General features: G+C 38.3%; 1 protein-coding gene across 4 annotated transcripts in view; it reads left to right on the top strand.

Annotated features, from left to right (window-relative positions):
• The window catches only part of LOC124160631 (regulating synaptic membrane exocytosis protein 2), a 512636-nt gene that overhangs the window by 134566 nt on the left and 350077 nt on the right, over nt 1–27993 (top strand). For all 4 annotated transcript variants that reach the window (XM_046536542.1, XM_046536543.1, XM_046536541.1 and 1 more), the window contains exon 3: nt 23663–24479. In XM_046536542.1, coding sequence (XP_046392498.1) covers nt 23663–24479 — 817 coding nt within the window. The remainder of the gene's footprint in view (nt 1–23662; nt 24480–27993) is intronic.

Below are 27993 nucleotides of genomic sequence, written 5' to 3'. Positions count from 1 at the left end.
TCCTCCACCCCCCCCCCTCCCTTCTTGTACCACTGACTGCACCCCCTTCCCGACTCTCCAGTCCTTTGAAGAGAGGAAGAACCCCTTCTACAGTCCTTCAAGGACCCTCCTCCACCACCACCACTTATTTATTTTTTTCTACTCCCCGAGAAGTACTGAGGGTTAGGAGGTGGGGGTTTATTTATTTTTTATTCCCATCCAGCCTTTCTCTCTCTCTCTCTTTCTTTTCTTCATTTTTAAATATCCGTCTAATTTTATCTCTTTCTCTTCAGGGGTTCCCTCCCTCCATCGCAGTCCCAAGTTCTTACTCCCTCCACTGGGGGGACATCCAACTCTTTCCCCCTCCATATTCGAGCTAAACGTACTCCGTCCATAATGTCGGAAACGGGCCCAAAAATCCCCTTCAACACCCACCTCATGAACACTTCCCATACCACACCTCATAGCTCCTTCACCCCCATCTAATAATAATCAACGAAAATAAGACAGTGCTCGGCCGTACATTACAAAATATTTCAAAACAAAAGCAGCTCACCTGTGATTCATCATAGAAACAAGTGTCCTTATACAATGAATGAAATGAATTAAAAATATGAGAACAAGAAACCATTGCAAAATACAATAGGAATATATGAATAGGAAATTATTTTTAAACAAAAATTGTGATCAAATTAAATTTAAATATGAAAGAGTTTACGTAATTAACATAATAACATTATTATCTACGTTTGCATGCATGGATAATAATAATAATAATAATAAAAATAATGAACGTTTATATTCGTGGACCCTCAAAGTCCTAAAGATTTACAGAAATAAAAATTTGGTTTTTTTACAATCATAAATTTCCAGGGAAATAATAATAATAAATCCCGAAGAAGTTCAACAGGCACATTAGGTTCGACAGAAAATAAAAATTACTTCCTACATTGCAACAACAACTTCCAATCAATACATAACTATATTTGAAATGAGAAATAGTTTTTTGTTGTCTAGAGCAGAATGGAATTTGAGAAAAATAAAATGAGGATATTTCACAAATTTTAAAAGAAAAAGAGACTGGACCGTAATACACAGTAATATGCACCAGAGACACAATGTCTGTTTACCAGTTAAAGTAATTCCAGGTTTTTAAATTTATACCGAAGAAATAAACAGATAATTCGTAATATTAATAACACAGAATGGATAAAGAAATAAATTTAGGATACATTCTCCTAATGACCTATGCTTTTGGGAAGACTCTTCGTTTTCCAAAAAAATATGTAGTTGAATCATTTTATTTTGAAACTAGTACGTGGATGTTCCCCTCCCCCTCTCTTATCCTCTCTCAGTGGTCCAAGTTTTCGCGTCTCCTCCCACACAAACTGCCTTGCCATCTCACTCCCCGTTCCCGCACTGCCCTACCCACAATCCCGTGGGAGGGGGTGAGGGATTCCTCTTCCTCCTCCCCCCCCCCGGCCTCTCCCTCCCACTTTACCCCTACCCTCCCCAAGGTCCGCCGCCCAATGACGTCACGGCCCGGGATGTGACGCAATATATTGATCCACAGCTCCGGTTTTTCCAGACTCCGGTACCGCGGGAATGGTTTAGAGGGGCCTGCAAGGACTCTTCAGCCTCACTCCACCTCCTCCTCCTATGCTTCCCCTTCCTCCATATCCTCCTTCCACATTTCCTCCTCCTATCTACTTCTTTCTCTACCCTCTCCTTATCCCATTCTTCCTCTTCCCCTCACCCGCGAGAAGTCTCGAGCGTTAAATATACCCGAGGCAGAATAACATGAAATTCGTCTCAGCTTTCTATTCACTGATTTTATTGAAGACGTTTCAATGAATGAGGACTTCTGATAAAGAAGTAGCATGTGTGCAGAGACATGAAAATATGCTGATGAATATGTCACTCGCATGAGCGCAAGGAACCGGGATGCGACTCTGACTTTTTCGTTTACTGATACAGGAATTTTGTACGTAGTTGGTTTCACATATGATTAGAATTTGAATGATCTAAACTTGAAAAAAGAGTCTGCAAAAGAGTTCCTTGGTTAATTTTATCCATTGAAACTCATACAACATGATGCATCCATTAAATCAATCACCTGATTTATAATGAAGACATTTCGTACGCGTTGCTTAATATTGTGTGCCATACAGGGTACATACCTTCCTAAATAACCGAAGACAGTTTCTATCTTTCATGTGGCAATGATTATTCATTTGGAGGTGCCTGCAAGGACTCTTCAGATTGACTCTGCCTCGGATTCCTTTATCGTTTTCAACCGTGTAGGGGTGTACATTATGTATACCGACGTCTGTATACCGAAAAGTTGGCATAAATTATACATGTCCTAACTCGGTAGAAAACCCGAGAAGAATTACCCCAAATAATTCATTGTTATAGCCTTAGATCCTGATTCCATCTCATTTCTTTTCTGTTCATCTCCTCTTTATCCTCTTTCTATTTCTTTTATACTATTCTCTTTTAACCTTTTCCTTAACTTATCCTATCTTATATCGAAATCTTGAAAATTATATATATCTGAGGCAGAATAATATGAGGATGTTATATTTATTTTCTTTCATTCCTGTGAAGACATTTTAATGTGTGATATCACCTTAATGTCATGAAAAAATTATCTATCATATTTATTTATCTATTTATCATATGATAAAATACTTAAAAATACGTCTTTAAGGACAATTTAAATTAATTTATACTCGACAGTAAAAACAAATGACTCTGCCATCTTTGCCCCTCCCTAATCCTAGGTTTTGTTAAAAACCCTTTTATAATGAAAACTTGAGGTCGTTAACATTCTCTGCTTTAATTTTTTGTTTCTATTGGCCTAATGCATTAGGATTAGCTTGGCGATTTCTATTTCTTTCTTTTGGAAATTTGCTATTTCACTTTTGTAGTAAGAGAGGGTATCATAATTAACCATCATCTTATTTTAGGTAAGCATAAATAGCTTGCAAAAACTTAGCATTTAATATTTCTGTACTGTGGCGTCTCGGCTCTGATTAATACCGTCATTTTCTTTCCAACTTCTCTTTTTGGCATCGAGACTGTCTGGGCAAAATTCAAGCTCGCCAAGTGTTAATTCCGCTGGATTGGCCACGCCGCCGACGCCGGTGATAAAAATGAATGTTAGGCGCACGTGCCTCTCCTCTGCGTGTAATTAGAAGAGCGCGTTTGAATCCGTGACCCAGTGAAGTGGTTTCATAGGTTGTTCAATAAAATAGAATGTCTCTCTAGCGAGAATACTCTGGTTGATTCACGAAAGGCGTAAAGTCAGCAATATAAAAAAGCATGTCTCATGTACCTCATTAATGACTTCAATGAATGGTTTGCGCAGCATGGTTTCCACTAAGTATACCTAAATCGGGAATTACGCCAATCAAGTCATGGTATCTGAAGTTGTGTTTGTGTAATATTGTACAAATTTCATCTATATATGGATTGATTAAGTGATCATTTAACCGTGTCTGCTCGTGAATTATTCTTCGGTAAAATATTGAATAAGAAGTAAATCAAATTTAACAGGACTATCAAATATTTACTGTCGGCCTCATTGTTGGTGGGGTCATCGTCTGCTAAACCGAATATCGCGTGCTCTAGTCCTGTTTAGGTAGATTGATTACAGCTCCCTTTACATTGCTGTGCGCACATGTCCTTATAGTTTATACCAAGTGATTGGTTTTGCCTACTTGGGATAGTGAAATTATTATTATTTTCTATACTTTGTTTTTAGATAATTTCCTCAATACAACCGAGGTCATTATTTCCACCTTAAACTGCTTAAATCAGGGCATTTGAAGAAAGTCAAATCTGATTTGCGATTCGTTAGGTAGTATGTTAAAATTAAGCATCTTCGGCGCCATCATAAATTTGTGTAATTTCACTTCACCCTCTCTGTACGTCTATCTAGCTATCCACTTCTCATATTAATCTATTCCAAATGGATACATTCACAAAGTTGCCTTCTAAATTCGCCATAAACTTGCCAAGCGTATAATTACCTGCCTCTTCAGATAAATTAATTCCCAAGCAACCAAAGCGAGTGCAATTGTAACTCTCAAAGCAGCGACAAAAATGTCATTTTCATGTCATAAAACGAACATTACCGCGTCATTATTCATTAGCCTCATAGTCTTCTGGGAAAGCATTCAATTGATTATACAGATCGTAATGAGGCAGTTGCATAATATTTTTCAATCTTCATTTACTTGCAATAGTCCAATCTACCGCGTTAAAACATCGTAAAAGTATATCTCGATGATTAGTCAAGATGAAATGACTAATTTTTCAATCGGTCGGATCAATAACTTTTCCTTCCACCTGCGAAAATAACACCTGCGAGTGCAATGGAATATGTAATATTGAAAAAATTATGCGGGGCGCTTTACCGATACGCGGACTACCCAGCTATGCAAGTCTATAGGATGGAGGTATACGAGATGTTGATTCCGAGGAAAGTGGAGAAAATGAAACGGATAGAGGGGAAAGAGCGAGGAATTAGATGTTTGGTGAGGGGGAGAAAGTGTTAAGAGGTGATCACGTGCAAGGAGGAGTACTAAGCAGTGAGGGTGTAAGTTTGGAAAATCAAAAACTTTGCTTACTAAAATTTAACTTCTACTGTCGACTACTGTGGATGCACTCTATCAATCTGCAAGACTAGTCCTAGACTAGATGATAAAGTGTATCGAAATTAGTCGACCGTATAAGTAAGTTTTTAGTAAGCAAAGTTTTAACCTAACTTAAAATGAAATTCAACAAAGTGAAGGCCTCAAATATTCCGTTCAGAGAGGTTCCGCCGTTGAAAAAAATTACGCGGCGAAGGACTTTTGGAGCAGGGAAAAGAACTGGATAGAATGAAGAAAAATAGGCCGTAAGTCGATATAAAGAAGGAAATTCAATGTGGAATGGCAGCAGGTTGGGATGATTAATAACATTTCCCAAGTAAATTCTCCTTAAACGATACCTTAGCAGTGACGGTGATGTATCTGTTTAGTACCGTGCGGCATACTACGTAATTCAGGTGAGGGGAGGGTTGGGAAACATTTTTTTTCGGGTGGAATGAGTTGGTTGGAGGGGAAGAAGGACATTTGGAGAGGGCAATGCCCAACGAACCCGGTCATTGTCACCTCGCATGCGTGTCTGACCTTATAAAACGGTCCACATCGGATTTCTCGGCAGCGTTCGCATGCGAACCAACACAGACGTTTCCAAAGCAGCGTGTGTGCAAAGTGAAATCCCTCACGCACGCGCCCCTAGTTGGACGTCTCCGTTTCGGGGCTTGCGGAATAACACAACAGCCGCCCGTCCCCCACATTCCCCCAATAGCCGGACATCAGTCTTGCCTCCCTTCACTCTCCCATTACCTCATGACCCCTGACCTCTGAGCCCAACCGCCTTAAGTAGGGAGGGCCGTAGGAGCAGTGGGCTAAGCTAGAGGTTATCATTCTTCCAGCTCGTCCCCACCCACAACATAAACCCTATGCCCACCCCACTCACGGCGTCGTACCAATTTTTTATGAGCCCCCCGCCACTATCCCACCCCGCCCCCCGTTTATGGCTCGCGCCTCCCCCTCTGTAGTAATTCCCTTCCTCTCTCCCAAATGCACCCACAGTCGTGGCTAGGCTTCCATTAGTTGACCCTCTTACTGTCTCCCTCTGCGGACTCGTTTCGCGACCACCTTATACGACTCGTTTGGGACGCAGTTCACTCTCCATTAGCATTCCCCGCTCAAGTTTGCCTTATTATTTCCACACGTCGCCGCCCTTTCGGTCGTCTTGAGTCCAATTACGCATTCGCGTTTCACCAATTTCCTCATTAAACGCAATCCTTTTCCATGCCTCATGTCTCATTCCTCTCTGTTTTATTAAGATTTTCACTTATCGCTAATACTTCCAAATTTTTGATCAGCCCTGAGACTTGTAAGGGATAATTTTATCTCCGTAGGAGGACTTCACGTTGCACCCCGCACGTCGCTTCAATAGGCGTGTAAAGAGAGATATTAGGGTACCAGCGTTTCACTTGTAAGAAAACACAAAACATTATAGGGACGCGTTGTGATAGAGGGATTTGACGGAGGTCAACGTGGCAGTTTTGGAAATATTTTTGTGCAAGAGGGAAATAATGCTTGTGACTATCCCTTTGGCAATGAACATCTCTTGGCAGGGCAGTGTGAAAATAGAATTTAGTATAGTATTCTGATTTAATTTTAATAAGAGTTCTCCAGGAAAACGATTTTGAGGACGCTTTCAAATAACACGTAAGTTAAATCACGTAACAAAGTTGAATTTGGGTAGATTATGTAAACGTCTTTTTTTCTTGCCTCTAAAATTCGGCGTTGCCTGGCACTCAAATAGGCTTGTTTGTTTTTAAATTTGCCAAATGTCTCAATTTAAAATTGAGAATTTATTTTTAGACACTCCCATATTATGAAGAAAGTGATTCTTTTTTTAATATAAAATTTTAGCACGGAGTATGTTTCAGCCATGATAAATTGGAAAAAATTATAATTTAGATATTATTCTGGTCCGGATCATAAAACTATTTAAAACTCTATTCGCTCTATTATATAATGGTTGATTAATATTCGAATGAAATTAATCCGTCACACATATACATGCATTATCAAATGTTAGCTGTGAAAATTGGCGAAAAAGTTAATTATGAAATATTGTATATTTTTCGGGGAACTTCTAAATCTATTTTTGATTTAGTTAAATGACTTCATTCAATTTTGTGCCTGGATATTAATAACCTTATAATGTAATTCTTATTAAGCCTCATCTTTTCTGTCCTGATAGACGGTTTTAGTTGTAGTTGTTGGTGTGTTGAGGCTCCTGATAACCAGAAGTCATAGACTGTCCGGTCATCGCACACTGTCCGGCCATTTCAAGCTATCCCTATTCTATCTCCTCAACGTTCCTCGCGTGTTTACTGCTCGACTGATCCCCCACCTCTTTTCCCTTGTGGCCCCAAATTCCCCTCACCCCCGTTCCTTCAAAAACCCTTCCCGGTTCACAACCTTTAGTCTCATTTACATCGTCTACCCTGGGCTCAGGGGAGAGCAGCTCAGGGTATGACCGCTCAAGATGCCACGTCACTCCCACAGCCAGACCTGCCCGCCTTTTGGCGCGAAAGGGGGCGGTTTTGGCGGGATACGGGAAGGCTCGACAAAAAAGCAGCGTCGGGCGAGCCGCGCGCGTTGCAGGTGGCGCCGAGGAGATCGTCCGGTGGCCGGATTGGGAAGTTCTTGGTTTTCCGTGGCGGGTAGTGTGAAGGAGGGTAAGAGGCGTAGAGGATGGTTGTTTTTTTTTTGCATTCCGTTCCCCTCCAGTGATTAATTTTGTTCAAATACTGAAAAAGGGATGGGCTGTCTTTATGTCGCAGGAATGGGTCAGGGAATATACATTCAGCAATTTATTTCTATACTCCCCTTGGTTTAGAAGTATTACATAGAGGACCAATTTGAGACTCGCCCACAGATTAGAGCGTCGGTGGATACAGAGGGTTGAAAGATATCCCTTAGCACCCCATATGGTATATTGATATCCATTAATATTTAAAGCTCGATACTTCATGCGGTGTTTCAGCATATAAAACATGTCAAGTTGTATCCTACAAAGTATAATTAATATAAAATGTAATTCAACGTATGTATGACATAATTATTTTTATCTTCTCGTATATAAAACATATCGGAAAAAGAAAATAAAACTCTTAATTATAATTAATCCTATAAATCTCCTGTTTCATGCATAAATATTTTTATTCCTGGCTCAACCAGAGTTTGTGTTATTTAGCTACGAATAGTGGAGAAAATATAAACTTATATACCTATTCCCCTGTTTATACGAGTCGTATACTCGTATGTTTCTCATTTAACGTTTTACGTGAATAACCTACATCAATAAGGAGTTCATTTATTTGGACGTAGTAGTTAGTAATAATTTTTAGTTCAGAGTTACGTTAGTTATTTGAAGATATTTTCAACGGTAACACTACGAAAAAGTTGCCTGTATTTTCAGATTAATATGCTTTTGTTAATATTTTGGAGATAGATTGTGTTATTGCATCGAATCACTGAAATTTTTAATTATTATAAATAATTTTTTATTTTCTAACTTCAATGAATTATCTGTTCTATTTATCTTACTATGTTGTTCCTATATTATCGTACGTGGTAGAATATTTTATTGTGTACGCTGATAAAGATGGCTCTTGAGATTTACGAGACATTTTTATGTATATATTTAAAATAACTAATGACCTTTTAAAATCGGTAATGTCAAAATTTCACATAAATCGTTTATTTAGTAGACGACTATGATTAGCTGACGGCGCTCTTAATGCAGGGAAAAAAAATGCAATGTTTGCAAGGTCATGAGTGATTAATTGAAAATGAGGCGTCGATGAGAACATGTAGAAATCTTCAGTATTTCAAATATACACGTATATAGATAAGAAAAAGTTGCCAAAAATCCTCTAACATACACTTAGTATGCTGTATAGTCTACCCTATAGCTGTATAGAAATCAAAGCGTTTAGAGTGCCTTCGTCTCACGAAATATGTTTCCTTTGTCTGTCGTCTCTGCCTTGCGACGGAGGATGAGTGTGGCTGTAAACAAGGTCGACTTTTTACGATACGCCGGAGACCATTGTTATGGAGGGACTTCTTATTCTTTAGTCACTCAATCTCTTTAGTTATACTTATCCTTCTGTATATTTTTGTAGGAATGGGAGGGTTATAGAAGTTCAGGCCAATCGGATAGCTTAAGTTTCGTTTGCGATGCCATGTAATCCTGTGAAATATTGATTTGTGATAAAATAAACTCATTTCATACTTTCTTGTTCTATCCGATATGACGGATTTCAAAATAATGCATTAGAAGAGGTACCCTTATGTAGTATAGCTTCGTGGACATTTGCGATAAAACGATCTATTGCCCCTTATATTCAAGTCTTATTGATATTTTGGCTCGTACAATAAGGCTTATAAGGGCTTCATGGGTATTGCTTTAGTCTTCAATGTCGCTGGTATCAGTACCGTAATAGACCTAAATTATGGTCCTCCACTCACCCTGTCAAGAATGAATTTTGCTATTCTACCAGGATTGCGTCATTTACCATTGTATGGGAAATGTATAGCTGCTTAGGGCGGGAGAAAGATGGACGAATACATACACAATAAGGCTAGTGTTTCAAATTGGGAGAAGATGAAGTCATAGATTTATTTTGGAAAAGAAAAATTTTATTGCAATTTTTCGATGTGGACATTATCCGGGACGAAGGTACTATGGCAAAGCTTAGAGAATACAGGGAGGTACCAGATGCAAAATATCAGTACGTTTCCGACCGGCTCAATATCATGTGACCTTGGAGCGACCATTTTTTTACAGTGGTTGCTCATGGTCGTTTGGGACATTTGAGTATACTTATTGCGTCCATCCTAATGTACAAAGGAACTTGAAGTCGGACTTGTGAAATGAACATCATGTAGGAATTCAAACTTGATTTGAAAAATGATAATCGGAAGTTACTGCTAATGAGTGATGAGAAATAATTTTTTTGCCGGAGAAAAATATTCAACAAGATCATTATGCCTGATAAGAAATTGTGGAACTATTAGCCTAGTATCAATTTTATTTTGGGCATATATATGCAAGTATAAAAATTTCGTTATAGAACTGCATAAATTACCTAATTGTAATTTAAAAAAGGATAGAATTTCGCCTTCGTCCTTGGAGTCTTGGGATTAAAATCATAGCACATGACGCACCACATAATTAGACAGATGAAATGTGAAATATTTTTATATCTTATTAACATGAATTGTCGCTTCAAGCCGCTCAAAATGGCCTGAGGTCGCAGCTGGTCAAAACGTTATAGGTAGCGCTCACTGTTAAGGCACCTACATGCGACTGCATGCAACGGAGACTATGTTGAAGTGATCATTGCATTTGATGCATTGCTCCCAGCGAGAATCTTTGAGCTCTTGGGTTGGTGGCCCTGCCGATGCTGACGTATCGGCATTTCTCCTCATCCTCCCCCTCCCCTTGTTCTCCACCTTCCCCCTCCACTCTCTCTCAAAGGCCGCCCTTCCCCTCTTATCGCGTTTGGCGGGGTGGAAAGCGGAGGAGGGGGAGTGAGGCGAGAGGAAAGGGGGATGGGAAACCTAGCAGAAGGCAAAGGAAGGGTGGAAAGAGGAAGGAGGGGAAGGGGATGATACCTTGGTCCACTTTGGGTGCGAGAGTAAGACACTTTTTCTGCTTCCCCATTTCCAATTCTAGAGAGAGAGAGAGAGAGGAAGGAAAAAAAAGAATAATGTAATAAAAAAAATGCTACGAGTGGGATAGACACATGCAAAAATATTGGTGGGGTGGGCTGGAAAAAAATTCTTCTGCGAAAAAATTAATTAATGAAATCACATGAAATGATTTCCGTTAATATTACATTCCGAATCACTCAGAGGAGTTGCCGCTGTATTTTTCTTGCTTGTTTTTTTAAAGGTTTCTAGGGTATGCGTTTCATGTAATTACAATGAATTTGCCTCCGTGAGATATGAATTAGAAGTTAAGCTTTGAAAAAAGATATTCCCCGTAAAATGATGAATATGTAATCATTTTTATGCTGAATGCTCTCTAGCCGCTGGATAAATAAGTAATATACGAGGGAAAAATATTCACTGGGTAATATAATTAAGAATTATTGGCATGCACACCTGTTGTAAAGATTTTTAAAAGTTTTAATGAGCGTCTGCAATTATGAATCCTTGATTTTATTTGAAGCAATTTAAGTGTGAGAATCACAAAATCTGCAGCATTTTTCGTACGACTATTGAAACTATATTAACTCCAAGGGAAAAATTTATCTGTAATTGATGAGAAATTTAAACTATTTGCAAGTACAAATGTTCGAAAATCATTAATCTTTCTACCTGTGTATATTGGAAATCGCTAATATCATGAATGTTTATTTTATCAATTGACATTGTTAATCATCCACGATTTTGATGATTAGTAAAGCATTACATACGCAAATTATAAAATAGAAATGAAGTTGATCCTTTCAATTAAACATGAAAACTTAAAATTCATTCCTTTGCTTGAGAAATATGTCACATTATGCATCAGGTGATCATGAGCATACTTTAAAAATAGGGATGAAACAGTTCTAAACTTCAATCACTCAATATTAATTAAACATCGTATTAAAGGGGATATGAGGCTCCGTTCCACATTCATTGATTTAATTTCATATTGATAACAGATGATGGGCGTTATCCTAGAATATAATTATTATCAGATTTTTCGAAGAAAATATAATGTTTGTAGTTCTGGTGGTGTTTAAGTATCATTCACGTGTTACATTTCCTTTTTATGTCTGATATTGGTCTCAAATGAGGCAATCGTATTGTTTAGCGTGTTGCCAGGCTTGGTATTAATGCCATATTATAAAATTTTAATTGCAATAATTTGAACACAGCATAACAAAGTATTGCTTTATAATACATGACCAAATGAAAGATTTTTTTCTCTGAAATAAAGGCCGAGTTGTATTATGGCGAAACGCTGTTTAGTTTATTAATGGAAGTATGATTAAAATATTGTTTTCCATTCGCATTTAGTATCAGTTTTTATAAAGGCGGATTTTTTTGGTTTCAGGTGGATCGTGCCATGCGGATGCATGCGAATGTTATGTGACGTTAATTGGAATTTCACCAATTTACAGTTGTTTTTTTTACAGTTTACAGTTTTTCAGTTTTGTTTAGATTCCTCAACTACAAACGGTTGTTATGCGTACTGAGTCATACGGCAATTGTCTATATTTATTTATGTTTTATTAAGTGCACTGCGTAGGACGCACGTATTTCAAGGGTAAATAGTGGACTGTATCTATGAAGGTCAAGATATAGGGAAAGGCACTGTGAATCAACAATTTGTTTCTATACTAAAATGTAGAGGAATCCTCAATGCATAGACATTTATTCTTCGTAATTTATTTTCCCAATGGTTGCTTCGTGTGGTTTGGTTGAAACTATAAAGGTAAATAATATGTTACCGTTATTTTTAATTATTACTTCCTTTACTTAGTGAATCCTAGACTAGTGCATTACTCCTTGTGTCTGACAACTCAATCAGTTATTCAACAGCTCATAATAAACAGCAAGTTGCAAGGAATCCATTTAACGCATGCATTATATGGATGCGTAGCTAAAGTTCTGACGGCAACTCTAAATATTTGCCAACGGTCATGAAGAAACCGATTTTGCTAATTCGTAATTATGATGTCAAATTCATAACTATACCTTTCAAGAAACTGCATGCATTCCATAAAAAATTCCTTCAATTTAAACTGCTCTAAAAGGAAGGAAAAAGCTACGTGCCAGGAACAGAAGAACCTTTTAACAGTGTAAATCTGATGTGGCCGAAAGTGTAAACATATCTCGTTAGAGAAATCAGTCGCCTTTACCGGATCTACGACAAGGATCCCAAAATTTGCGTTGAGTTTAAGAATTATAATTCTAAAACATCCCTCACTCTTGAGAATTTTCAAAAATTCTTGTGCTTATTTTCTTGCAATGCTACAGGGAGTGGCCTGAAAGGAACATGCTCGTGAGGATTACTAAAAATATGGGCTTCGATTATACTGGAAATCAAAATTCATGAGGTACATGAGGAGCGTAGCTTCAGAATAATTTTATTGAATACGTTTTATACCTTATTTAATTGTCATAGAAACTGTCAAAAATATCCGATATCATACATGCTGTGAATTTCACTTCAATCTCTAAAATCTATTGTCCCTAAAATTCCATTGCCATATGTATAGCTGTTAATGTGAGTCCAGTCTACGTAATTAGTTCAATCTATTTTATATCGACGAAATAATGACGAAACCTGGCTCTGAATCAAAGTACCTAACGCAACAGAGGTGAAGAGGTTAGTCTAATAAAGTGCCCTAAAATTCACCAGCAGCAATTCACTTGTTAATCGTGATAGTCATAGTAGCCAATAGCCAAGGGAGAGGAGATATCGGGGCTTAACCCCCTCCCCACCGATTTTTTTTCCTTTTCGGCGACTACCCGCGATTCTTCTGAGTAGGCCATTAGCCCAGGGGGACCTCCGAAACTCCGTTTTGCAATAATATTACGTAATATAATTTCTGACAATATTCAACGATAAATTTCAGTTATGTGAGAATGAAATGTTTGAATTACTGATGCGTGTATATTACGCAACATGCAACGACAAATCATTGTAAAAGTATGGGCAATCCGCATATCTCCCTCAAGAAAGTACCTCGCTACGTGCCTGAATCGTGCCAGTACTATCCCACTCTTATGAAAATGATTTGAATCGAACAGTAAGCGATGAAATTAGGTTGTGAATGGATGGAAGGAATAGGTGCTAGACGTGCGGATGGGGGCAGCCATCGTCTTGAGCCGTGAGGTCAGCATGCAGGCAGCTCGGCCTAGTGTGCCTAGCCCCGCCTCTCCCATCTCGCCATGTTTCCGCCTCCCCCACCACCACGCCTCCTGCCACGCCACCCCACCACGCCACCGCCCCTTCCAAGGCCTCTGCCCACAGCGTGTGTCGTCTCCCCGTTTTATCGATTCCAACCTTCATACAGTGGAGCGGGTTATGGGGCAGACCAAGTGGAGGGGGTGGCCCCGTCCGACTAGCAGAAATGGCGCCCGAATCTCGTTCTTCGCGAGATCCGTCTCGCCGGCCGCGTGATCCCCTTTCCACATTCTAATAACCCCTCCTCGGAATACCTGTGTCGGGTGGGGGTATGATGCGATTGAGGATGTATGGCATGGGTAGTAGTGCAGGAACAGATGAGTAATAATACATAGGTTGGGTGTATACACCTGTATGTACCGAGCCAAAGTGATGGTAAGCGCAATTTTATGAAGTAAGCAACAAGCACTATTATTTTACGTCTGAGGAGACGTAATCTACCCCAAATGGACTTTAAATGGACTGCATTATATCATCCGAATGAATTTATTCCTAGATTTTGTTTTTAAAAAAAGGTCTTAAGATCCACCCGACTAAAGGTTATAAAAAGTCTATTTCAAGCGAAGAGTATTAGAATAGAATAAAATGGCCGATGATTAACCACCAGTTTCAAAATAACATATGTTGATGATCAATTATTGAATATTTGCAAAAAATAATCAATGCAGAATCCGTGCAATTTTATAAATTTATAGCTTACGAAAATATTTTGCAATGTTAAAAATGTTTGCAATCAAATATAAAATAATAAAGACCGAAATTATTGGAGTCATTAGGTGAAATGATTGCTTCAAGCCGGCTAATAATCATTTGCTGTATCAAAGAGCGCTATTTCAGCTGTTATAATGAGGAATAAGGATAATTGGACGATCAACGTCTGATATGATTCATCTTGTCAAATGCTATCAATATTAAAAACCTTAAGTATAACTGGTAAGATTTCTGGTTCACAGGGTTACACTTATGGGAACTATTTGAACTAGATGAAATTTTTTCTTGGATACTAATTAAATGGACATAGCGGTTAAATTACATGTTTGCAAGGCGCATCCTTATCCCGGTTGTTAGACATTCTTGTCTTTCTTTTGTGCCATGCGAATAGACTATTGGTTTTGTTTTATTAAATTATGCAGGTGATATTGTTTAGTATTAATTCAGTTGGTTGAAAAATGTAGTTACGCATATGCTGTAGTATTAACTGAAGCTATGTCCAATTTACGAACCAGGTTTCTCTAAAATAATTTTCAAATAGAATCGGGTGCACCAGTCAATTCACAGCAAAGATGATCTCTGTCATTATCGATGCCTCTTTACAACACTTATCTGCTTAAAAACGCATCACAACATTTTCGAACTTCATGTTCGAGTGCATTTTTTAATATTTTCGGTATCACGCTTAAATATCTTCCGGTATACTTTTAATACCTAATTTACTTCCAATTTCGTTTAGCGTTTGACAATTTCAAAGTAAGTTCGTAATGAGCTGAACGGCATTTTTCCGTCGTCATCATGCATGCTGGCCAGTTCCGATCCTCTAGTGTATCATCATTGGGGTAAAATTACAAGTTATATTTATTCTAATGAAGATATAGTTGCCGAAACCGATCACTACATAAAAAGGGATGAGTTTACCAAGTCATGTGGTAGGTGCGTAGTATTGAATCGTAAATATCGACGGGCGTAAATTGTAGAACTTATTTAACGCACAAAATAATATAACTAGGAGAGCGTGGTAACTTACTGGGAAGAGTGCATTGCTGCTGATCGAAGAGTCCCGTCGTCAATCCTCGGATAAGGCCTTCGGCGATCCCCGAAGTTAATGGTCGAAGTGCGAGGTGACCCAGGGAAAGAAAATGCCGCCTTCCTAACCCCAGTATGTGATATTTACACCACCGTAGCTAACTAAGAGGTGAGCTTTATCCTCACCTATGCAAATCAACCTTCAGGTCAAATCACTGAGTGAGAGTGATAATAAAGAAAAAGAAATAATAATTTATTCAACGATTGAAGATAATCCTTCATTATACGTGTCACAATAAAATATTAAAAAATATTCTTAAAATAAAAATATACTCGTCATAAGTCAAAATAATAATCACGATAAAATATGCCAGGTTAATACAATAAAAAATATATGAATCAGGAAGACCAGGTCCAGTAAAAAGTAATGAATGAAACAATAATTCTCTTCCTCTGAATCGTTATAGCTATGCATAAAAGCTACGTATAAATCAAATAAATAAATATTCATAAGTTGGTGCATACAATAAAAATAATTGAAGCAAGGAATACAGGTTCATTAAAACAGTAATGAATGAAGCAATGATTTTCCTCCTCCGAATCGTTAGAGAGTCATTTAAAAGATATGAATAAAGGCATACAAATAAGAAAACTATGGAAAATGACCGAGGGATTTATTCTTCGATGACAACCTTCCGATCCCTCGAAGTACGTACTTCGTGCTTCGCCTGCCATCACGGGGATAGATCAGTCTAGTGTGTGGGATGGGTTTTTTTATTCAGTAAATGCCGTGTAGAGATGTATGCACGTGGATGGAGTAGTTGGGGGTTAGTGTGTTGGCCTGGTGGTGGCGGGGGTGGGGTGGGGCATGTTGGCAGTGGTGGGGGTGGAATTGGCTCAAGCCTTCCTTGCGTCACCGCGTCTTTCTCAATGAAATTTGACCGCCATATACACCACCCCTCAGCTCACCCCACCCACGGTACCCTTACCCCTCCACCACCTCCACCTCACCTTCCCCGTGTTATGCCTCCAATGGGATGGAGCGCGCGGCACGTAGCGCCGCCCTATCGGGAAGACTGCGAAGCTCCGATGAAAAGTTGCCCCTCGCCCGGCGCAATTTTGCGACACAGCTGTTTTTCGGTGGGGAGGGTGAGGGAGGTTCGTACGAAAAGAGTGGGGGTGAGTTTTTCAAGGCGTGACTCTCCCTGTTTTCCTCCCTCCGTGATCATCCCTCCCCCCCTCAAACTACCCCCTGTTCACGTTCGCCATTATTTTTTTTTATCTCATTTAATTTTGGTATTTTTTTTTCTGACTTGGTCGGATACGGGACCTTGTTAAGGCGATTGATTTTCATACCGACCAAGGCACCCCAGACTTCATTCCTTATCCATCGTAATTATCGGAGATTTTGCGAAAATGTTTGTCATTTTTGCCCTACCGGAAACTGTTTATGAGGCAGTGGATACGAGTGCCTAAACAAGTCTGAAAAATCCTAATATGGGTACAAAATTCTTCTAATACTGAAGTACTTTCATTTTTTATGAGAATTGAGACGATTGCAGCCAGATGCGAGTTGTGTTCTAGCTTATTGAGAGTTAATAGTCCGTGGGAAAGGAATATCCTTTCACTGAAGAACTTTGATTGAAAACGGACACCAAGAAACTGTTCTAGATATATTTTTTTAGCTCTTATTTTGAGATGTTATAAAACAACCTGAGATTAATCTACTCGAGTTTTTCACGTATTTCCAGAGATAAATCTACATAGATTATGTAACCCTGAATAGTCTAAAATAGTATATATGATGAACATTGCAAACGGGTGGTTTATATCCTTTTAAATGTAAGTAACGAAGTGAAGTTGGCTATGCTCATTAAAATTGGTCATGACATTACTAAAGACATGATCATCGACACAAAAATTTATGTAATAAGTATGAGAACGGAAATACCTCTTCATTTATTTATCTGTGGCACTTACGAACTTTATTATTGATATTAAAATTGTATAGTGTGCAATTTCTATGTAAAATATGAAGAAATTAATTAGAATTTTTTATCCCAGCCCAAATATGACGTTGTAATTTCCTACATTAACGCTTCTACGAGATGAAATGCATTATTTTTGTCCACAACGTGGAACGTTAGAAATTTTCAGGGGTTCCATACGTAGTAATTTCCGCATCTCTCTACTTCCGTCACCATCGGTTACCAATCTTATTTTACGAATGCGAACTTCGCGGTGAATCAAATGAACGAAAATTTCATCGTGTTCCTTCCTTCTTCAATGCACCACAGGGATCGACCGAAGTTTTCCTACCGGGATATATACATCGTTCCGGATCAATATCGGGTTGCATAACAATTCATCCGAGTGATGGGTCGGTGCGGCAACGAATATGTGCTTTCCTCTGCCGCGGGGGGAGGTGGGGAAAGAGGAGGGGGAAAGAGCGGACGGCTGGCAGAACTGCTGAGGACGGCAGGTGACACAAAAGATGAAAATTGGCTTCCCACCCTCTCTCTCCGCCGACTTACATTTTTTTGCGATTAAAGACAATTATTCCATTTGAAATGAGTGATAAGAGCCGGGTATATATCCGGAGGGCATAAGCGGATTTCGGGGAGGGGTCACCTGCCCCCCCCCCCCACAAAAAAAACACAAAATTTTTAATACGGTCATTATTACCTTTGTTTTGCTATATGTATAACGGAGCCTCAATCATTTAATTCCATATTAATAAACTTTGATATGAAAATAAAGAGAATATTTCGTACCCTAATTGTTTTATCTTGATTTTAATCGCAAGTATTAGAAGATCGTTCGCCTGTCAGGCCCTTGTGCCCCCCCAGAAAAAATCCTGGATACGCCCTCGCCGGAGGGGTAGGATATTTAGAAATGTGTGTGAGTAATGCGGACGTTATAAGATAAGTAGGGGAGAAGTCTTTTCAAAACCGTGAAGATAGACGGGATAATTTTATCGGATAAATCATGAGACGTAAATTCTTTTTGCGATAAAAAGCAATAGTTACATTTGAGATGAGTGATTAGGGTTGGGTAAGTATCCAGGGGAGTAGGATATTTATAAATGGGTATTTAAACATCTCGTGTGGGTAAGAAGGAAGTATGAAAAAGAGTAGGAGAGAAGTCTTTTCACAGCCTAGGGTTGAAGTAAGCTTTACCCATTAAAATCGGTCTTGGCTTTACCAAAAACGGTATCATTGACTCCAAAATTATATAATAAATATGGGAACAAAATATTTACTCCCAAAAATGGAAATATAAAGCATACGCATTTATTTGTGCAACTTATTAATTTTTTTTATAAAGATTAAAATTGAATGATGGTACTTTGTAAAATGTGGAGAAATTAATTACTATTTTTTCTTTCACCACAAATATGACGTTATTATTTCTTTTGAGAAGTATTATAGGTCGAGAAGGCGAGATAATTTTACTACATAAATTATGAGAAACGATAGTGTAATGAAAGTTTTCACTTTTTGTGGAAAAGAAGGACAGCAATGGCATGCATCGGATGAGGTACATGGAACAACTACTGAAGAATATAGATCAGAATAATTATGTAGGGTTCAAAAGATTAGCTGTTAGCTGATTGGAGTATTAAGTGGATGGCTACGTCAAACCAATATTGGTATTGAAGACTGTTGATGATATTAACATCTCTGTCAGAGATTTAAATCCACGGTTTATTAAGATGGGTGAAGGTAGAGCTTATCCAAAGCTAAGCCTATGGTGCACAATCAGCCTTTGATGGACTGGTTACTTTTACTAGGTCGTTTTGACCCTAGGAGACATTTTTGTATGGGCTGTCCAAAAACTCACTCTGAATATATTGTAGAATTAATGAAAGAACTGCCAGAGTGTTTTAATGTTACAACATATATAAGGCGATATCTAATGAATATAACTGGGTTTTCAAGGTATTTCAAATGTACATTTATATATTACGTCCATATTTTATCCAAGATACCAAAACTTAATGTAAAAATACCATAATATAAGTTTTTCGAATTTATGGTTGCTATTTTTGAATGATTATTAATAATGACAGGGAACAAAATTTTTCTCGATTTTACTGGAAGGCATTAGTTCTTGATGGTATTATATGCTTAGAATAGCTAACTTCGTTTCTCACTCATTGATTGAACTCAAAAGCTTGTTTGGATGGGTGAGGGTAAAGCATGATTAAAATAAAACAAGCATGGCATTTGCTTACAAAAAATCAATTGAAATATGTAACCAACGATATCTCACTGGGTAAATTCACTTATTCTTTGAATATACTTCAAGCTCTCTACCCATTTTGCTACCACGTTCCATAACCAGGAAAGTGTAAAATCATTGATTTCACCATCACAATGAATAACCTCGCTATGTATGTATGTAAAGGTCGTATCTATGTTCCACACGTGGGAGTTTTGACTGTGGCGTGACGAATCAATTTATAGCGCCGCTCTTGTCATGCAAAGTGACCTCAATCTTTTATTATTCCAAAATTATATTACTTCACCGCATGCTACCGGTGGAATTCTTGTCCTATGGATTGAATTTCCTTCCAGTGTCCATAATTTCGTGCACATGCACAATTTTATTGAAAACGTTGTGTTTCGGATGTTTTACACAATTAGGATGATGAAATTTTAAACATTAATTACTGAATGGCATGTCCTCGTGACCTCCTTTGTTGATTACAACTTCGATATATTTGCTATTCATTTTGCTTCACGGCTTTGAGCTAATTCAAACACTATTGAGCAGTGGTAAAGAGCCTTGTGACGCAATTTTCAATTGTTAATTTTTTCCCATTGGAATGAATGGTATCAGCAATGTATTCAAAATTGGCGAGAGGGTCTAAATATTTTGCATTTGGCCGTGGATGAATTGTATTTAACCATCTTCTTAATAAATCGCTGAAGCAGAATTTTTCAAATAAATTGTGAATTTAATTAAACGTAAAGAAAGTTGAAAATATAGAATTACTACTTACGTTCCTATTACGAGGCAGTCTTTAAAAAGTCGATTATATATTTAGCATAAAAATTTAGATGATCACCTTAGGAATTCGGTTCAATAATTCCTAATAAAGCCTCTCATTGAAGCATATTTAACATTAAACTTAATTTTTATGCTATTTCCGATAGCAATTTGGGGGAATATTCAGTTAAAGGCTCCATTGTATCCATCCGTCGTGCCACGAGCCCTATCTTTGCTTTTCAGAAACTGCTGATCCATAAAATGTACGTTCTCCTTGTTAGCGGCCGGCAGCGCCGTGGTGCGTCAAAACCGCGAAGCTATTACACCCTGGAGAGCCTTGGAGGTTCAATCCTCCATTTGATATTGCCGGAAGTGTGTTTTTATATGTTTTATCGTTAAAATGAGGGTTGAGTTATTTTGACGACTCATAAATCTATTTTATTTATGCCTGGGATTTATTGTGAACCTATCTAAATCTTATTCCTTCATATCTTTCCGTTTCTATTATAATTTCTGATTCTACGAACAAGCGTTTGAGGGTAATGCGTGCATTGAAATCGCTATCTAGTTATATTTAATTTTTATCAAGCTAAAAATAATTTTATTCACGTTTATTCCCTTTTGCAGTTAATGCAACGTAATTATTTATCTGAAATATTGGGAGTAGATGGACTTCAGTTGTATTTAAATTACACATAATGAAATTGTTCAGAAATAAGTCATGCGTTTTTTATAAATAAAATATTTTTGAATAGAAAATATTCATCGTAATGTTTCTAAAAATTTAATTTGAAATTTTATCGGAATTTTTATTTTAAAAAAGTATTTTTAGTTTATTTTTCTACCTTCTCTGGATACATAATTCTGACACCAAATTGAAACAGAATTAATAATTTAATTGCCTTTACCTTTAGATTCCTATTTGGTTCCAGTAACTAGTTAGCTTGACTAACCCTGTAATATCTACTTCAAGAAAATTAGGCTTGAAAACATTTTTAATTTCTATCAAAAAAAGAAATATCATGTAACTCAAGAAATTAGGCTAACCTTCATTGATTGATAACTATCTTTGCTCTTTTGCGTTTCTCTCAACATCAGAAAGCTACTTTATAGTTATATTTAAAGAACATTTTTCAACCATAGAAACTAATAATACGTCTGCCACAGAACATGTCCCCTATTGTTGATCGAAAGATATCTACTTAAGATTCAAAATGCCAATTATTTTTTATTCATTACATCTTTCTTCTTATTCGTCCTACTAACATTTACAGTTTTAAAACCCTAATAATCATTCTAAATCAAAAGTCCCTCCTTTAGAGTTCTGCTCAGCCGTTTTTTTTAATTCCCCAGAATACTCTCTTCACCTGTGTACTAACATTTATCTTCGCTTTATTTGATGAATAAATCATACATATACTCTTAGAGATAAGCATACGTTCGTCGAATGCATGTGGAATATCTAGGCCAATATAAAAACATAGCTTTTTGAAATATATACTTAATGACATAGGGGACTAAGGGTGACCAGCAATTCGTTACCTATAAAGAAAATCGCATGTGTTTTTTATGCCCTCCGTCATATCTACTTTTCTAGTGTAGAATAGAAAGAGGAGATAAAGGAAAATGGGATAGAAATAGGAATACAATTACCATGCCGTTAAATTGTGAAAAGAGAGACAGTGTATATAATAACCAATATTTTGATATGTGTTTGGAGTGAAGTTTCTTCCTTTATCTGTAAATAAGGTGCAATTGAAATAAAGGTTTGATTTGATGTCATTTTTTTGGTAAATATAAGGTAATCTAATGATTGAATACTTTATTAGTACCTAAATTAGCAAATTTTGTAGCAAATGGGTGGAAAACATGTGACAGCCATGGGATATTTTTTTGTGAAAATATCATACGTTTTCCTGAGCTTGAGTAGAATGCGCAGGGAAACGATCCCTACATTACTATACTTGCCTTGCGGGTTTTGTGCATATTTACCTCTTCTTTATTTGACAGAAATTTTCCAAATAACTCTGGGAAGTTTAAATATTGAAAATAATTGATGATAATACATATTGATTAGTAAAATAATTCTAGAAAATAATGCATACTTAAGAGCCCAAATATATTTATGAATTCAATTGATTGTTTTAATTTGATGTTAGCATCTAAACCCCGTATTAAGAAGTGAAATAAAGCCCTTCCTCAAATTCTGGAAATATTCAATCACTTATGCTATCTTCAAAATTATTTCAAGGCCACTTACTTGTGCTAATGTTAAACCTTGGAAGCAACGGTTCACCTTTTTTTAGGTGAAGAGTAATTCTGATAAATTATATCATACATGTACAGATAGTCATCTTTCAGACGGAATGGTATACTATCTGGTGGAGTACGGACAGAACATGCATACAGAACTCCACAATCCATCTTTATTCATAGTGGATTTATGGTCAGTCCAGCAAACAATATGTTTTGGTCTCAAGTCAGTGGTATCGTGAAATGGCTTCCGAAAAGTAATTCTAGGATCCAGGTGAATTCAAATGATTTTTCATGATGTATATCTCAATATGTTGGATATACACACTGTACCTGTGCGCATATGTGCCATAATTTGAATAGAACTTTTTCGGGATGACAGCTGAGTGAGGATTATGAATTAAATACTTTGATAACTTGCTTTGATACCTATATTATGGGATTGCTGACATAGTACTTTTAACGCTTTTAAAACTGTGAATATGCGTCCGCTGGTTATGAAATTGCTAAGTCGCATTTACTCTCCGTTTTTTCCCTTTATTATCTCGATCACTGAGGTCCAAGCTTGAATCAGATTTAATTGCTCGGTTCTATTAATGTTAGGTTTCATTTATATAATTTAAATGTCTCTATGATACTTAAGTATACAAAAATATAGCATAAATAATAAAAATTCCATTCATACGACTATAAATAGAATGTTTTGGGTGTCAAGAAGTATGCTTGAAGGAGACATTAAGACTGACACATATGTTATCTTAAACAAATAATAGTTTTCACACAAATATTGAAGCATAAATATCTCAAGGAATTTATGAAAAAATAGCAAAAGTGAGCATTTTCTGTACATGAATGCTTGCGCTTCAATATAGACACCCAATTTAGTTCAATTTATCACCGAGTGTCTCATTTTTAGGCAACCATTTAATTTACCTTTTAAAAAATAGCCAAAAGCATTTGAAATTAGTTCTGTAGTTCAGCAAAAATTTCAACTGTTGGACTCTAAATACACATATGAACTTTATAGCAGGGAAATATTTGATTTGGCTAGCGTTTTTATATGTTCTTCTCTTGAACACGAAATGCTTTTATCCTTCGATCAATTGTTGAATATCACTCTTCCCTTCTTCTCTGCCCTCAGGTGATATGGGTGTGCATCCTCTGCCGGAAAAAGCAAGAACTCCTCAGCAAGACTGGACAGTGGATACAGGGTGGACCCGGTGGCCCTAGCGACGCCATCCTGCGGCGGCGGATAGAGGCTGACCTCCCGGGCGGCCCACCCATGATGGACCAGCAGCACATATCTGCACAACCCCTCCCTTTCCAGTCCACGCTCACGCCGGGCGACAAGCGGCCCAAGCTGGAACAGCGCTCGGCCAGCGTCGAAAAGGACGGCCCGCCGCGACTCCAGCGGGCCGGCAGCGTCCTCCGGAGGCAGTACTCGCAAGAGGGCCCCCCCGGTCCCGGCCACCTCTCCGCCCCCCAACCCCCGCAGCTCAGGCGCGGCTCCTCAACCCCGTGCGCCGCCGGTTTCGGCGATTACTACGGTGACGAGGTCCAACAGCCGTCCCCTTACATGGTAGCGCCCCAGAGGGCGAGGCTTCCGGCGGTCGGGCGTAGCCTCAGCGTGTCGGGTAACGTGCCTCCGAACGGTAGGGCTCCCGGACCTCAGGGTCACTACGGGCCGCAAGGACAGCAGGTTTCCCCCCAGTCCCCGTTCGCGCCGAGGCAGCAACCCCAGATCCAGGGCGGTTACAGGGGTGCCAGGGTACCTCCGGTGACTCCGGCGACGGTCGGGGGTCTGACGGCGCCGCAGCCGAGCCGGAAACAGCACCGGCAGCGGTCTTTCTCGTCGTCGGACGATGAGGTGCGGTCGACGCCCGAGGATGGGTGCACGAGCTGCGAGGAGCACGAGCCGGACAGCGGGGGGAGCGGTGGGGGAGTGGGTGCAGATAAAGGTAGGTGAAGGAACCTATCTCTCACATGTACGGATCTGCATAGGAATCGGTCATAGAGGTGTTCGACTCATGTTAAAGTTAAGGTCATCGCAAGGGTTAAAATATCATAGATATAGTGTGATTGAAAGCTCATGGTCCTGAAATCGCAGAACGGTTTGGAGTAGTGGGGTGCTTGACATAGGGAGGGTAATTTTTTGGAGAGCCTATAAAGGCTCTCATACCTGTACCTACTGTCCTATCTTGTACAAAATACTTCTCACCATAATCCAAAGACCCTCGGGGTAACCGTTCTGTACGCACAAACGGATACCTCAGGTCAAAATTGGGCTTATCTAAAAGGACCATGAGATTTCAACGGTGCGATACATGAATCGCTCACTTTTTCAGGTGTCGTATTGGAGAAAAACTTGTAGGATTTCTACGCAAGTTGTAATTTGAAGATGGCACATGTATTTATAAAAGGTTGGTTGAAAATTTAGGTGTCGTTGGCCTGTTGATGGAAAACTAAGCGAAGCAAGTTTGAATTAAAATAATATAGTAAATGTAATGTACGAAAAACGAGTCTTATACTCCATAAACTGCTCAAACTAATATAGAATTTAATAATAAAATTTTATGCACTGTACGATCACTTCATGCCCGATGTTTACGGGTAAAGAGTAGAGTAAATTTTAAGTCTTTAGAAGTGTTGGTAATAATATTTTTCAAACTATCAGATTCATGAGTTATACATTTAATCTTAAGGAAGTTTAAAAAGCTTATTTTCTCGAGGAAGAGGTGATGTACGAAGAGATAGGAATTGGAGTCAGCTTATTGAAAGATCAAAAACACATAGTCTTAGCTATAAATGCACAAACAGAGAGAGGTAGGATATTTTTATAATTGAAAGCTGTACTTAGACGTGGTTTTTACGGAAAATTGGCTTCTGGGGACGCTGGTTGACTCTTCTTACAGAAATGATGCGTGGTTATATTGAATTTGGAATATTTAATAAAATATTCAAACCTGACTAATTTATCGCCATTGGCCGGAATAGGTTCCCGGGAGTAATGCGCAGATACTTCGACAGTTCAAAGCATCCATGTTCATTAAAATATATTGGTCATTAATTTCTTGTTGATGGGTAGCTGAGAGTAAAATTTTGCCTTGAATAGCTGAAATATTAACTCCTTAAAACGAATAATTGTTTTCAGCCTATTTTTCGACATGTAACCTACTCGAAATTTTAATTACTGTCAAGCAATGGATTTTAATGTTTGTTCGAAATGAATTGCGGAGCCAGCATCCAGTTTTCCTCTACGGCGATGCGATGATCGTCCGCAACACAAGATGTTTGCTGAAGGAAGGAAACAGAGAGGATTAATTTCATTTCTAGTCACAGAGGATAGGCTTGTCAAATAAATTCTTCTACCTCGATAGCCCTCTTTAAGGATTCATGGAAGTATAAATTAGGTAGGGAATGATAAAATGTAAAAACATTCTTCCAGCTAGAAGTAATAAACAAATTTTTTGAGGACTTTAGTACCAAATTCCTGCTCAGATACGTCTTTTCTTCATTTCGCGGGAAAAAAGGCCGGATGAGGAAACTTCTCCATAGAGATACTCTCTAACTACTTCCTGCTCTGTGATGGAAGTGTTACATTTGAAAAAGTTTGAAATTGGTGATTTTTACTTTTGTGGTATCATATATTTTTAACGATCCTCTTTATTCCTTAACTATCCTTAGCGATAACATTTACGAGCAGTTGAAGGAATTGAAAAATATTATTATGCGTTAACATGTCTTTATACTTATTACTACAAGAACTCTCTTCTTTAAATCTTACAGAGCACGGGTTTCAATGCATTTTACCTCATTTATCATGTTGAATCACTTACACTCACTGCGAGATTTTCATTAAATGGCATTCTGTCAGGATAGGAGTTAATGACTATTTGTATTTATCTCCGAATATTTATCAATGTAATGTCTACAGTGTATTTTCAATAAAAACTTGAAATGAAATAGTGTAGGAATTAAACGAGTCAGCGACAAGTTAAGTATATCTGGAGACATTTCCCTGACCATTAAAACGGGTTATCTTATTTACTGCTTCAAACTATCACATCTACATAAATTATGTTCGAACGTTCAATTATCTATGATCCAATATGTTTATTCTACCTCATCATAGGAAGCATTTAATAAATGGCAAGTCAAAGTCCTTATGCCCCCTGGAGAAGAAAAGATTTTTAAGGCTGTTCATACGGCTGTTTTCGTGTCAGCCACATGCCACTGGCGTAAATAATTTCCATCACCTATAAATATATAGCCAGAAAGAGTTTCATAATAAATATCGTAGGTTACCAAGAATTCCTTATTATTTTATAACATCTCGTGCCTTTTAATGCTAGGGAAAATAGATAGCACATAATCAATTCATCAATTTTCCGGTTTGGATTGTTAAATTAATTTTACTCATAAATTTATTGGTAAGGAGAAAATATTAACCAATTTTGTTAACATTTATGTCTAGAAACACCTAAACATATTGATGTATGACCACATAAATTATAGAATTATAAAGGTTAGATTGTAGACCTGAAAATAATTTTGGAAAAATGTTCTAGATGGAAAGAGAACTTCACATCTGTTCCATTGTACTGATGGTTTTGACTTGAAGAAATAAACAGCTATGAGCTTAGTAAACTCCTCATACCTTTGTGTGGTCATAAACCCTGAGTGGAGTTGCATGGCTATAGAAATCGGTCGAGGTTCAACAAATAAAATCGTGTAGAGTTTAGAAAGTTTATTCATTTAGTTTATGAATTTGACACTCCACACATCCCACAAGCCATTGAAAATGTTTTGGCTATATTTCCGTGTACGCTATAATGCTGGCGCTGAGATTCGAAGCCAGTGTCCTCAAGGTGTAGAGCCAGTTTTAATCGTCCTCTCCATCCCCGTATTCTGTTTCCCCATGATGCTTACCCACTCTCCCCTTCCCCGCCCCTCCACTTCCCTCGGACGGTGGGGGAGGGGAGGGGGGAAGGTCGTTGAAAAATTGACTACCCTCGCTGCAGGGCCACAAGGTCGTTTGCGCGCGGACTCGCAAGAGGGTGCACTGTGCGGGAAACAGAGGCGGCGGGGGATGGGGAGAGGAGGGGAGGGCAGGGGTAGGGGTGGTGGGAGCTTTGGCGGGACACACTCCCCTCCACTGCCTTTTGCATTTGACTCCGCGAAAAATCCCGAACGAGGTGAAGATGTGTATAAACTTGGTCCACGCCCTCTGGCGCTAAACGTCCTCCATCCGTTTCTCATGTATCGCTAGCGTGCCTAGATGGTTTCCGGGTGGGGAGCCCTTCTTTCCCGTTTTGCGAGAAAATTTAGCAAGTTCCCGTTGATCTATGCGAGGAAAAGTTTGGGTGAAATCATTTTACCTGGCCAGCTGGAGTAATGTGGTTCCGTAAATTCTTCTTCAACATTTTATAAAATATTCGGTAGCGGGTGGGTCATCTCGCCATCTAATCCGTT

Source organism: Ischnura elegans, chromosome 6, assembly GCF_921293095.1.
Source record: "Ischnura elegans chromosome 6, ioIscEleg1.1, whole genome shotgun sequence".
In the NCBI taxonomy this organism is placed as follows: Eukaryota; Metazoa; Arthropoda; class Insecta; order Odonata; family Coenagrionidae; genus Ischnura; species Ischnura elegans.
This window is presented reverse-complemented; position numbering and strand designations above follow the sequence as displayed.